This window comes from Taudactylus pleione, unplaced genomic scaffold (assembly GCF_031769625.1).
Source record: "Taudactylus pleione unplaced genomic scaffold, aTauple2 ptg000046l, whole genome shotgun sequence".
Classification (NCBI taxonomy): domain Eukaryota; kingdom Metazoa; phylum Chordata; class Amphibia; order Anura; family Myobatrachidae; genus Taudactylus; species Taudactylus pleione.
In genome coordinates this window covers 11,273,401-11,286,530 of record NW_028284448.1, presented here as the reverse complement: position 1 = coordinate 11,286,530, position 13,130 = coordinate 11,273,401, and the positions used below count along the sequence as shown (strand labels likewise).

At 45.6% G+C, this 13,130-nt stretch overlaps 1 protein-coding gene across 1 annotated transcript in view; it reads left to right on the top strand.

Annotated features, from left to right (window-relative positions):
• SLC22A16 (solute carrier family 22 member 16) overlaps positions 1-13,130 on the top strand; it is a 73,478-nt gene that overhangs the window by 25,922 nt on the left and 34,426 nt on the right. Inside the window, exon 2 of the mRNA XM_088460481.1 lies at positions 2,678-3,154. Coding sequence (XP_088316607.1) covers positions 2,678-3,154 — 477 coding nt within the window. The remainder of the gene's footprint in view (positions 1-2,677; positions 3,155-13,130) is intronic.

The window sequence follows — 13,130 nt, the reverse complement described above, 5'->3', positions numbered from 1 at the left end:
AGCATATCTCCAGCATTTACCCAAAATTGCAGTAAACACGGAAGTAAAGTGATCATATACCTAACCTGCAGTTTACTTCCTGTTTGGGTTCGCCTGGCAGGAAGTACTTCATTTGTACTTCAAAAATGATTATAAAAATAGATTAAAATGATAGGGGCAAACCCCATACATAACCCTTTCATCCTCTAAAAAGATTGGGTTGAAAACTTCTTTTAAAGAGGGTAAAAACAAGATAACAAGATTATTGCCAAACCGGAAGTGACCTCAATTAAGTACTTCCTACCTGGAGGACCCAAAAAGCGAGTGAACTGCAGGTTAGCTATTTAAGCTCCAAACTGTCTCACATGCCTTGAGGAAGACCCAGATACAGGTCGAAACACTGTGACTGTGTGAATCTCTTTTGAAGAGGATACCAGGATTTATGCATTGGGGCCCACGTCTCCATCCCCTTGAAAACATGCTTAGGTTCCAGGGTCCGATGCACATGGGGCCCCAGTGTTTATCCATTTGGTATGAATGTTTTTTTGTATCCATTATTGGGGTGTTTTATCATCAAAGTCTTATCATTTGAAGTGTTTTTATTCCCCCTTTTAAGGGTAATATACATCAGTTGTTATGAATAAATTTCATGTATTTTTACAAATGTCTATATTAGGTGTGTGTGTGTATGTATATATATGTGTGTGTGTATGTATATATATATATATGTATATATGTGTGTGTGTGTGTGTGTGTATGTATATATATGTGTGTGTGTATATATATATATGTATATGTATATATATATATGTATATATATAAGATGTGGGTTTCTTTTGGGCGCTGTTATAAATATGTTCTTGATAAAAGCAACACAATATGAATGTAATGACCTAATTTTCTTTATATATATATATATATATATATATATATATATATAATATATATAATATATATTATAAAAAAGATTAGTTCATTTGGTCCTTATTTGGTGAATAGACCTAGGATTCTCTTAGGCTGCTTTCTTTCCCAGGTGCACCATATTTAGTCCACCCAATTCACTTGAAGCTTCAGCTTATGCAGCCTGGCCAGTGGAGCAACAATCGATCGCGATAGTTGCGAAGGCTTCTACCGATGCTGCACTCTGATCGCAAATGCAGCAAGTAGGTTTTTGTTTCATATAGACAACACCTGCTGCATTTACATTTTGTTGCACAGTTGCTTCTGTTCGACTGTGCAATACCGTCCATATCTGAATCGGGCCCACAGTCTATAAAATGATAGAAGCTAATTGGCTGTTACTCTATCTCTCTTCACTTTACCTCTATCCAAACTTTCATAAATCTCACCCTAAGTTTATTGGAAAGATATTGCGGGCCTTGGTAAATCGAACCCCATATTACAGGTGGGTTCTGGAGTATAGACTGACAGTAAAAAGTTTGACACTAAAGGTCGACCAGTACAAATGGTCGACGTTCAAAATGTCGACACAATGTGTTTCAAAAAATGATAGTGTTAGGGAGGGAGGGTTAGGCACTAGAAGGGATGGTTAGGGTCAGGCACCTACCCCGACTGTTAGGGTTAGGCACCAGGAGGGAGAGTTAGGCAACAAGGGAAAGATTAGGGCTAAAAAGAAAAAAAAAATTGTGTCGACCATTTTTGTGTCAACATTTTGACCCTGTCGACCTTTTGGCCCAGTCAACCTATTGACTGTCTAACATCTAGTGTCTATCTAACACTGTCAACCTTTTTACTGTCCATATCTTAATTCACACCCATTACCGATAGCTGTAATATAGGTTAATGTGCTAAATTGTCTGAAAGCACTAAACTAAAAATGCAGTTCATAAGCATACACATGTATGATAAATTTCTGACAGTTTGAGTTCTGCCCACACAACTTCATTTTTGTTTTAATTAGATTTCTGTTTTGTTGAATGACTGCAGTCAGCAGCGGCTCCTACCTTCTTGCATGAAGAAGGCTGCTGCAGGTTGGCCGGGTCCCGGCATCGGTGCATTGAATCTGGCAGGCCATGGAACAGGTGCTTGCGCACAAGTGGCAGTGTCGCCGTGCATGCGTATAACATCGGCTTCTAGGAACTGCATTGGCTACAGCCCTTCAAAGCCATGTAGGGTTGCCTGAAAGGCAGAGCAGCGGTTTCCACTGGACTGGCAGTCCCAGGGGAAGAAAAGACTTCCCTCTGGGGCTGCCTGTCCTGTGTGTGACTGGAAGGTAGCGCTTCCAATGGGAAGCCACTGCCAGTCACAGTGTAGCCAGTGCAGTCACGGACTGCAACTGGCTCACTGAGGTGGCGGATTTTACTGGGAGGGCTGCAGCCCCGAGGTAAAATCTGCCAATGACTGCAATTCACCAAGAACAAACTATTGTTGTAATACTGCTGGATTAAATAATTCTTCTTATAAACATGTTGTATTGACCTTATTTTGCCACTATACCAGAGGTTCCAAAACACGGTCCTCAAGGCTCCCCAACAGTGCAGGTTTTAGAGATATCCATGGTTGAGCACAGGTGACTTAATTACCACTTGTGCTCAACCATTGGATATCTCTAAAACCTGAACTGTTGTTGGAGACTTGAGGACCATGTTTGGGAACCTCTGCACTATGCAATTCTGTATTTGTTATAGCCATGTTTTTTGCTGTGCAATCTGATTTTATCTTTTGTACTCTTTTGCAGATTTCAGGCATGTATATACTTTGCTTCTGCTTTTCAAGCAATATCTTGTGGAATCCACTATTTGGCATCTGTGTTCATTGCTGTTACTCCAAAGTATATATGCAGACCTCCAGGGAACGCAAGCCTGATATTGTTCAATAATGCATCTATATCTGGGATCGATGAAGTGTGGAGGCTATGGACATCACCAAAAGATTACCTTGTTTCCCAGCAGGATAATGGTGACATTTGGGAACTACACCGTTGCAGTCGTCTTAAACTTACAAACACATTAGATCCAACAAATATCTATGAAGAAAACAAGACATTGCATTCTTGTTCTGATGGATACTGGTACGATCACACTCATTTGGATAGTAGCATTGTTACAGAATGGGACCTGGTCTGTGACCGTGAATGGCTTGCTAAATTAGTTCAACCCACCTTTATGCTCGGAGTACTTCTCGGTGCAGTGTTTTTTGGTGATATCGCAGACAGGTACGGTATTAAAATGCAACATACCTGAATAATCTAAAAAAAAATGAATTGTGTTGAGGAAAAGGTGGCTAGCAAAGACATCAGGTTGAATATCGAATATGAAAATTACTTGGTCACTTCACTAATAAATGCTCAAGTTCATTTAGCATTAATTTTTACCCACTGCTGTGTGCATGAGTGTGTAACAAAGATCATTTGTGATGTATGGTACTGTAACACTTGTTCACATGAGAAATAGGTGATGCTGCGTTCTAACAATGTAAACATGGTGTTAACATTTTACAATGCAATGGGTGAGCCACAACCATCCATCCTATATTAATTTATTCATTAAGTTTCTTATATAGCGCAGCATATTCCGTTGCGCTTTACAATTGGAAACCTTTAATAGAACAAAACTGGGTAATAACAGACAGATATATAGGTAGGAAGGCCCTGCTGGCAAGCTGACAATCTATAGATGCAATGTTTCCATATTTATTGCAGCGATAAAAATAATTGTGTGTATTGCACTTCCATAGGACCCAAGAAGCTTTATATTTACATAACATACAGAAACCATAAACCTAAAACACCTGTTTAGATTTACAGAAACCATGATAGAAAGGAGAGGCAGCCATTTTGGGTCATCAGTTACAAGGTTTATTCATCCTAGCCTCAAAGGTTCCAGACGAGGCAGCCATCTTAGGAGCACAAAATAAGATTACACTGGTGAAATGGGCAATGACTGGAAAAAATTACACATAATGGGGAAGATAGAAAACACTAGTCGAGATACACAATCCTTACAAAATCATTGGATCCATGTACTGTTCATCCTACATGGGAGAGTACCAAGCAAGGCAGCCATCTTGGGCATACTACATTGGTTACAGTGTACAAAATAATGCATGGAAATAAGACCTACAAGGTTAAAAATTAAAAAAAAGTTAACTATACCCAATCCATAAATAGTTCCACGTGTTGTTCATGCTGCTTATGAAAATACCAAGTGAGACTGTTACCTTGGGCACATTACATAGGTTAGAGTGGGAGGGCTATGCAGTTCGTACAAGTGTAACATGCACTAATTACAGACTATATAAAATGGAACAGAAGGTTGACGTTGGCAAACAGCAACACATTTCCTCCTATATATTGTAGTTGCTGCACATTAACATTTTTGCAAAAAGTTTCCTACATTTATAAAACTGAGAAAAAAAAAAAACAATACTTGTGTTTCTTACTGGGTGCTATGCAACTAATGGGTTCGGTACTGTATCCCGGTGGTCAGGATGCCGACGGTCAAAATGGCTACATCCTGACATTTAGAAACCTGACTGATTTGGGTAAGTAACCCTAATACTTACCGTCGCGATTTCAGCGGTCAGGATTCAGACGGCTGTTGGGGAGCCAGGAATACCGACCGCCTGCATCCTGACTGTCGGGATGCCGACCACTAATAATAATAGTTATTTTAAAAGTAAAACTATTTTTAACAAAACAACATATAGAGGATTATGTTATTGGTTCCAAGATCAAGCAAATGGCGTGTTTTCAGTGAGTTCACCGTTAAACTTAAAGTGGCAATTAGTTACAAGGCAACTGGAGCATCCACAAGAACCCATGCAAATAAGAAGAGAACATACAAACTCGACACACACAGGAACTTTGTAGGCTTTGAACCCAGGACCCCTTTGATTGTGAAGCAACAATACTAACCACTGTGCTACTACATACCTGCTCTTAATCCTTTGATTCATATATCTGTGCGGGGCTGTATTATTGATAAGGCTAGCTAGGTTGAAGTTGATGTGAGCGACCACCATACTTTTTGTTTGCAGTTTAGGAGCCCCACAGGGAGAAGTTGCAAGGCACACTCGTAGTCAGCTGAGATTAAGATAATTAACTGCTTCCTTTTTGGCGTGAAACAAATTGTCTCATAATAAAATAATTATCCATAAATTATATATTTTTTTTATAATAAGCATTTTATTCACTTCAATATTAGTGCTGAACAATTATACCCCCAAAATGTGCTTTCCTGAAAAGTTCTATTCGTGCAATAAAAATATTTTTAAAAAATTGGATAGAATTCTATTGAGGAGACCCTCAAAATAGATATAGGACTGTGTACTGCAGTCTAGTACCTACTGTACCAGAGTCGGGCTGTCAACTGTAGTGGGGTGAAAGATTGAAGTTCTGGAGGAGGCCTGAAAGCCTAGTGGCACGGCAATGAGTTAATACGGGCCTACATCTGTGCATACAACATTTGAAAGCCTTTGATAGATAACTGTACCTGCAGATCTCTCTCAACAAGGGGGAGTTGTATCAAACCACCTAAAAAGTACAAATGGAGAACTTTGCCCATAGCAACCAATCAGCTTCTACCATTTATTAAGTGCATTTAATAAAATGACAGCTGGAAGCTGATTGGTTGCTATGTCACAGTCCGGCAGAAGGAACCAGATGGGTGGAGGGACCCGAAAGGATCTCTCTTTGCAACACGGGTGTGCGGGAGTTAATTGCATCTGAAGATGACAAATGCTCACAGTCAAGCACAGAAAATACTGTATTTTTGGAGCTTGATGAATTTAGGTCCTAATACTAGTGTATGTGGACAGTGGGCCACATCGGGAGAGAAAGGGAAGCAGGATATATCTGTGAAGTCGCCTGCCTTGACGTCACTTAGCTGAATTTGCATATGCTGGGAGCGAGTGTCCGCATCTAGCGACCGGTTCTGAATCAGGCCCTTGGAATTGAATAAGGCGATAAGCGGTGACACGCGCAAAACATTCCTGCTGGTAAAACCAACGATGATGGCGAAAAGTCCGGCATGTGAAAAGCAGCTGACTTTTTTCGTGGCTAATTGAATATGCAACTTACTCGCAAAGTGATGTGAATAGGACACACAAGCAGCTTCTGCTGATTAAAATGATAAGCTGCATGCCTATATATATTGCACGAAAAAACGCTCGGTGCTACCAAGTCACACCACGGCATGGCACTACTTGAAGCGCTATTCAAAACATACTGGGGGGAGGAAGATTTGTTCTCAGGTTTATCCATGTGGCTACCGATTGATAGCCAGCAGGACTTCATTGACTTAACGGAAGAGAAGGAAAACGGTTAAGCGTGTAGATAGATGATAGAGGTGGTAGAAAGGGGTGGCGAGACTAGGAGCTTGGCAAGAAGAAAAATGGGTTGTGTGGGGCACTGGGGAAGAGTGTGTGTGGTATGGCTTAGTGGTAGAGGTGCGTGGGGTACAGATCCATGTAATAAGAGGGGTAAAGGGTAAGAACAAACACAAAGGGGAGGTAGAAAGGATAGTCACACATAAATAAGATACAGACACATCCTGGAGGGTGATGGAAACATACCGGGGGGAGGAAGATTTAAGACAGCTAGGACAGTGAGGAAAGCAGGCATCAGGGAGCATCAAGTGTGGAAAAAACAGGTGGGAAGGCAGCATGTGTATAGGAAGAGCTGTGCTACCTACAGAAACAGTGGTAGTATGCTGCATGTACAGTATGGGGCAATTTTTAGAGAGGAGTGGGAGCTATCCTGGCAGGGTTGGGTATGGAATCCCAGCGGTGACCATCCCGATGGTCTCAATACCGGCAGCGGAATCCCAAAGGTCAAAATCTCGACTAACCCACCCCTCCCGCAGCCTGTCTCCTTTGGCAGCCTAATCATAATTCACACCCCTGACCTAGATAATATAAAGGCCTTGATGAAAACCAAAGAAAGATGCCAGAAACATAAAACAATACATTGAGTGCATGGGTAGTTGGTCATGTAGAAGCCAACTAATTAGAACACCACTTTAAGAGAGGACAGAATAATGCCACTAGCATATATGGAGCATAATGACCATTTCTCTATTTTTTTTTTCCATTTTCACTTAAGAGGTTGTAAGTAAATCTATGCATTTATTGAGTCAAGGAAAATAAATTAGAATTCTGAAAACGTATTTGCTTTTGTTCTATTTTAAATGTCACTATATACACCACTGATCCTTGATTACCAATTCACTTAGAAAAGTTGTTTCCTGACATGGTGAGTTTAATAGTAATTGCTGTCAGATTTCCATCTTTGTTATGTGTTTAGTAACAACACCTCTGCACAAATAAGCTCTGTTGATCTGGCAGAAGGCAGGGATTATGTGTTCTTATATCTCGTTTGCTGTGGTGCAATCAGAAACATGTTTTTGGCAGGATGACCAGGGCCAGTAATGCTTTCTAATTTGCAAAGCATCACAAAGCGATAAAATTTAGTTTTGAAAATTACTAAATGCCAACTATTACTAAATATTGGTTCATCTAGTGCCAAGATCACCAGGAACCATCCAGAGACCACTGAGTATAACCATTATTCTATTTTCACTGTAATTTAGCAATATGCACTGCTTCACATGGATGTTTAAGAAAGTTGTGCATATTGCAAAGTCACAGTGACCAGTAGAGACCAATACCAGCTAGGGACTTGTAGACTAAAGCTGGGTACTCAGCGCAACATCGCCAGCGACGGGACCCACCATGCTGCAAGTACATACACATGGGGGGGGGGGGGGGTGCGTGTCATGCTGCATTTTGGTGGGTTGGAGGCACCGAAAAATGCACGATATGATCATTATCATTCATATCATGCGTTTTAATTGTACCGTGTGTACGCACCTTAACTAATGGGTACCTTATCTAAGCTGCCTAACATCCTGCTAAACTACTCCAAGTGCATATGTAGTGTTCACTCTAGCTCCGGCGGCAGGCAGGGCGCCGGAGCTAGAGAGGGCACTTCCGTGCGTGTGCTCCCGAAAAGGGGGCATGGCCATTGAAAACGGGGAGTGTCTATATAACGCGTCCCCTTTTCGTTACTCTTTGGGGCGTGCCCGGCACTTACGGACATGCCGGGCAGCCCCCAAGCGCTGCCGACAGGGAGAATAGATGCCGGGCGCCTCCCCTCTCTGCACCTGCCGATTGGTACTGTGGCAGCGCTCCTCCCTCAGGCCGGCCTCCTCTCTGCTCCTCGGTGGCCATCTTTGCAGAAGCATGGTGAACGCTGCTGGAAGCTGCTGACGGTGGCATCGCGCTCTTGGTCACCCGGCATAGCTCTCCTCCATTGGCTACAGGTCTGTGTATGCAGCGCTGTGTCTTACCAGACTCTGTGTAGTTGAGAAACAGCGCTGATAGTGCAGGGATTAATTTCTTCTGCATTGTATGTGACTTCTGCTAGCGCTGCTGCTTGTACTTTCACTTTCTACTGTCAGCCATTTTACTGTCCCTGCTCTTACCGCACCGCAAGGGCTTTAGCAGAGTAATTGCAGGGTGTTTCTCCAACTATACTAACAAGTATTAGTGAGAGGGGTCACATACTTACCATCATGTCTGAGAATGATATTCCTCGCCAGCTTCTGTGTACTACATGCAATGTACCAATAGCGGAGGGGGAGGGTAACTATGTCGGCAGTGTTATTTATTGGCGCAACCAATTACTGTCACGGCTTCGGTACAGGAAACTCCCTGGGCTTGTTTCGCTAAAGCGCTTACAACCTTAGTGGGCCAGCTAGCTCCGCCACCTGCGTTTACCCAGATGGGATTGTCCCAGCAATCAGTGGTGTCGTCACCCATGCAGGGTTTCCCGAGAAAACTGATGCTACCCCACAGTCTCCCTATTTCCCCTCCCGAGGTTTCACATGACCTGCGTGGGTTAATTCTCTGACAAATTCAGTACAGTATTTGTCGGATGTTTGACAGGGGGAGTCTGTGTTGCGACCACATAAGCGGCCAGTGGCGAGATTCTGGATCTATCTGACCAAGAACCTCTCCGTACTAAAGAGTCGGACGCTAAGTCCAAGGTATACCTGGCCTTATTTGGGCAGTCCGCACGGCTTTAGTTATTGAGGAGGATGATCCTCCAGTGGCCAAATCCAAATATGCCTTTTTCAAGGATATTAAGGGTGACGCCACGGTGTTTCCTCTGGTCAGTTAGTAGATCATTTGGAGGAGGCGTGCAAACATCCCGGAAAACAGTATCAGCCTCAGAGGCGCTTAGCCGTGGCTTATCCGTTTGCAGACAATTATTTTTCTAAGTGGGAATCCCCTCCGCAGGTGGATTCTCATGTGACACTCCTAGTCAGAAGTGCCACTTTGCCCATGCCTTCCATGTCCTCCTTGAAGGATGCTACGGACCGCAAGGTGGAATTCTGCCTTAAGTCCATTTATTCCCTTCCAGGGGGGGGGGGGGGCGTCCAGACCGGCTATGGCCTTGTGTTGGGAAGTCAGGGCTATGGAGCGCTGGGCTGATAGTTTGGAGGCGTCTTTGGACTTGGACTGTTCGACAGAACAGGCAGAGTTGGTAGACAATCTCCGGGACTCAGCGATCTTGCATCAATGAAGCGGCTTTGGATATCAGTATTCTCACATCTAGGATTTCTTCTGCAGCTGTTGCTGCTCGTCGCACCTTATGGTTGCGGTCTTGGAAAGCGGACGCTGATTCCAAAAAGAGCTTAGAATGTTTGCCTTTTAATGGAGAAGTCCTATTTGGTCCGGATCTGGACAAAATAGTAGCTACGCTGGCAGCAGCCAAATCCGCTTGTCTCCCGTCTGCTACGGTCCCTTCAGGTGCTGGTACGTCGTCCTTTTGGCCTTACAGGGCCCAGGGTAGGCCTAAAGCAGTCTTTTCCACGATAGGCTGGGCCCAAGAAATCGGCCAAGCCCAGGAAACAGGCCTGGAGTACCAGACGTCCGGCCCCGAAGTCAGATGACAAACTTGCGGCCTGACGGTCCGGGCCTCCCTTTGGGGGATCCCAAAGTGGGAGGCCGCCTGCTTCAGTTCGCCCAGTGTTGGTCGATAACTACGAAGAACACTTGGGTTCACGAGGTGGTTTCTCACGGGTATGCCCTCTCCTTTCGGCACAGGCACCCATCCCGGTTCTTCACCACAGGCCTTCCATTAGACCGGAACAAAGCCTTGGAACTGCAGAAGGTTTTGCACACTATGATCCAGGCTGGAGTTGTAGTACCTGTTCCATTCTCCCAGAGGGGCCAGGGTTTCTATTCCAATCTATTTTTGGTGCAGAAACCCAATGGTTCTTACCGTCTGATACTCAACCTCAAGGCTCTCAACAAGTCCTTGAGGGTGCCTCGGTTTCAGATGGAGACCCTACGGTCCATTATTCTGGCGCTGGAACCTGGGGATTACATGGTGTCATTGGACATCCAGGTCGCTTACCTGCATGTCCCTATTCTTTTGCGCCATCAGCAATTCCTCAGGTTTGCAATCCGCAACGAAAATTTTCAGTTCCGGGCGCTGCCTTTTGGCCTGCCGACAGCATCACGAGTGTTCACCAAGGTCATGGCGGCTCACTTGCGGACGCAGGGAGTCCGACTGTTACCATATCTAGACGACCTTCTGTTGTTGGCAGGGTCTCCAGAGCACCTTCTAAGCCATCTGGAACTGACAATTGCAGTACTGCAGCGTCACGGCTGGTTGATAAACTGGCAAAAGTCCACCCTGACCCCGTCTCAGAGGATCCTGCACCTCGGGGCCTTGTTGGACTCCCGGCAGCAGCGGATCTTTGTGACAGAGGAAAAGATCTCTGCTTTGCAGTTGAGGGTGCGCAGTTGTCTGCAGTGTCGCCGAGTGTCTGTGCACTCGGCAATGCGGTTACTGGGCTCCATGGTGTCAGTATCCGACATAGTGGAATATGCCCAGTTTCACTCCAGACCTCTGCAGCAATTGATCCTGTCCAAATGGAATGGACTGCCTCAGAGTCTAAAGTCCCAGATGATGGTGCTCATTCCGGAGGTTCGCCTGTCTCTAGCCTGGTGGTTGCAGACGACCCACCTCAACAAGGATCGCCCATTTTGGGTGGTTAACTGGGTCCTGTTAACAACGGATGCCAGTCTCTCGGGCTGGGGAGCTGTCACGGGTCCACACTTGTTCTAGGGCAGGTGGACTCCGGCAGAGACGGAGCTTCCAATAAACATCTTGGAACTCCACGTGGTGTTCAATGCTCTCCAGCAGGCACATCAGGTTCTCCAAGGTCATCCCGTGCAGGTCCAGTCGGACAACGCCACCACGGTGGCCTACATAAATCGACAAGGAGGAACCCGAAGTCGGGCAGCACTCGCAGAAGTGTCCCGCATCCTGGTCTGGGCGAAGCGCAATCTCCCGGCTATATCAGCGGTGTTCATCCCGAGAGTCCTCAACTGGGAAGCGGATTTTCTCAGCCGGCAGGACGTGCATCCGGGAGAATGGTCTTTCAACTTTTGGTGGACAGGTGGGGTCTTCCAGAGATAGACCTCATGGCGTCCCGGCACAACAACAAGTTGCCGGCGTACGGGTCTCGAACAAGAGACGAAAGGCGTCTCTGGTAGATGCTCTGTCCGTCCAGTGGACGTTCAAGTTTGCCTACCTCTTCCCTCCGTTTTCCCTTCCGCGGGTAATCCAGAAGTTCAAACAGGAAGGAGGTGCGCTCCTGTTGATAGCTCCCGAGTGGCCCAGGTGGTACTGGTTCTCGGACCTTCAAAGTCTGTCAGTAGACGTTTCTCTGAGGTTACCACTACGGCCGGACCTGCTATCACAGGGTCCTTGTCTGCACCCGGACCTGACTCTGCTGTCTTTGACGGTCTGGCTGTTGAGACGGCCATGTTAAGGTCCAGAGGGTTTTCCAGCTCTGTGGTGCAAACTATGCTAAGAGCTCGGAAGCCATCCTCTGCAAGATTCTACCATCGCGTGTGGCATACGTTCTTCCAGTGGTGTTGACCTGGAGGTTATGCCCCTCGGGTGTTCCGCCTGTCTAGAGTGTGGCTTTCCTACAGGCTGGCCTAGACCATGGGCTTCGTCTTGCTTCCCTGAAGGTGCAGGTGTCTGCCCTGTCAGTCTGGTTTCATCGTAAGATTGCTCCCTGATGTGCGCACCCTTATGCAAGGTATTCTTGGCATTCAGCCACCTTTTGTTCCACCGGTGGCTCCTTGGGATTTGGCTGTGGTCCTGAGAGCTCTCCAGGGACCGCCGTTTGAACCACTGGTCTCAGTGGACCTTAAATGGCTTACAGCTAAAACAATATTCCTTCTGGCCATTGCTTCGGCCAGACGTGTTTCTGTCTTAGGGGCTCTCTCCTGTAGACCCCCTTTTCTGATTTTTCATAGGAACAGGGCGGTGCTTCGCACTCGTCCTGGATTCCTTCCTTAAGCGGTATCAAGTTTCCACATCAACGAGGAAATCATTGTGCCGGCTTTTAATTCACCTGATCTTTCAGTGGGTGAGGCCACTTTCGATGTAGTGCGGGCCTTAAGGATTTATGTTGACCGCACTTCTTCGTTTAGGAAGTCTGACGCCTTGTTTGTCCTCCGTTGCTTCCTTAAAAAGGGTTGGCCTGCTTCAAAGCAAACTTTGGCAGGTTGGATTCGTATTCGTGAGGTATTACGCTTTTGACACCCTTGCCCCTCAGGATGCTTCCTTCGGGTGGCGGATTCTCCTTTCGGCACAGGAGCATCCCCACCCGTAAAGGATACTGCTTTGGGACATCCCCAAGGTATCCTGTGGATACCCTATGGACCCTGATGTAGAAAATATGAGATATGGTAAGAACTTACCTTTGTTATCTCTATTTCTATGAAGTCCATAGGGTTCCACAGGACTCCCGCCCTGTCGCACCTGTGCTGCAGATGGGCTTTACTCTGGTCACCGGTTTTTCCGTCTCCCTCTGGTGAGAATGTGATTCTTGTGTGTGTCCAGATCTTTCTTCTCTCTCTTTCTTCTCCTCCTCTGGCCTATGGCTTGGTACGTAACTGAGATGCCTTGGCTCCGGGGTGGGGTATAGAAGAGGGACCATGATGCATCCTGGGAGGCTGAAAACTTAACTCTATGGTGCCCGATGCCTGACGTCATCGCCTATACCCCAAGGTATCCTGTGGAACCCTATGGACTTCGTAGAAATAGAGATAACAAAGGTAAGTTCTTACCATATCTCATATTTTTCCGCTGCTAAAAA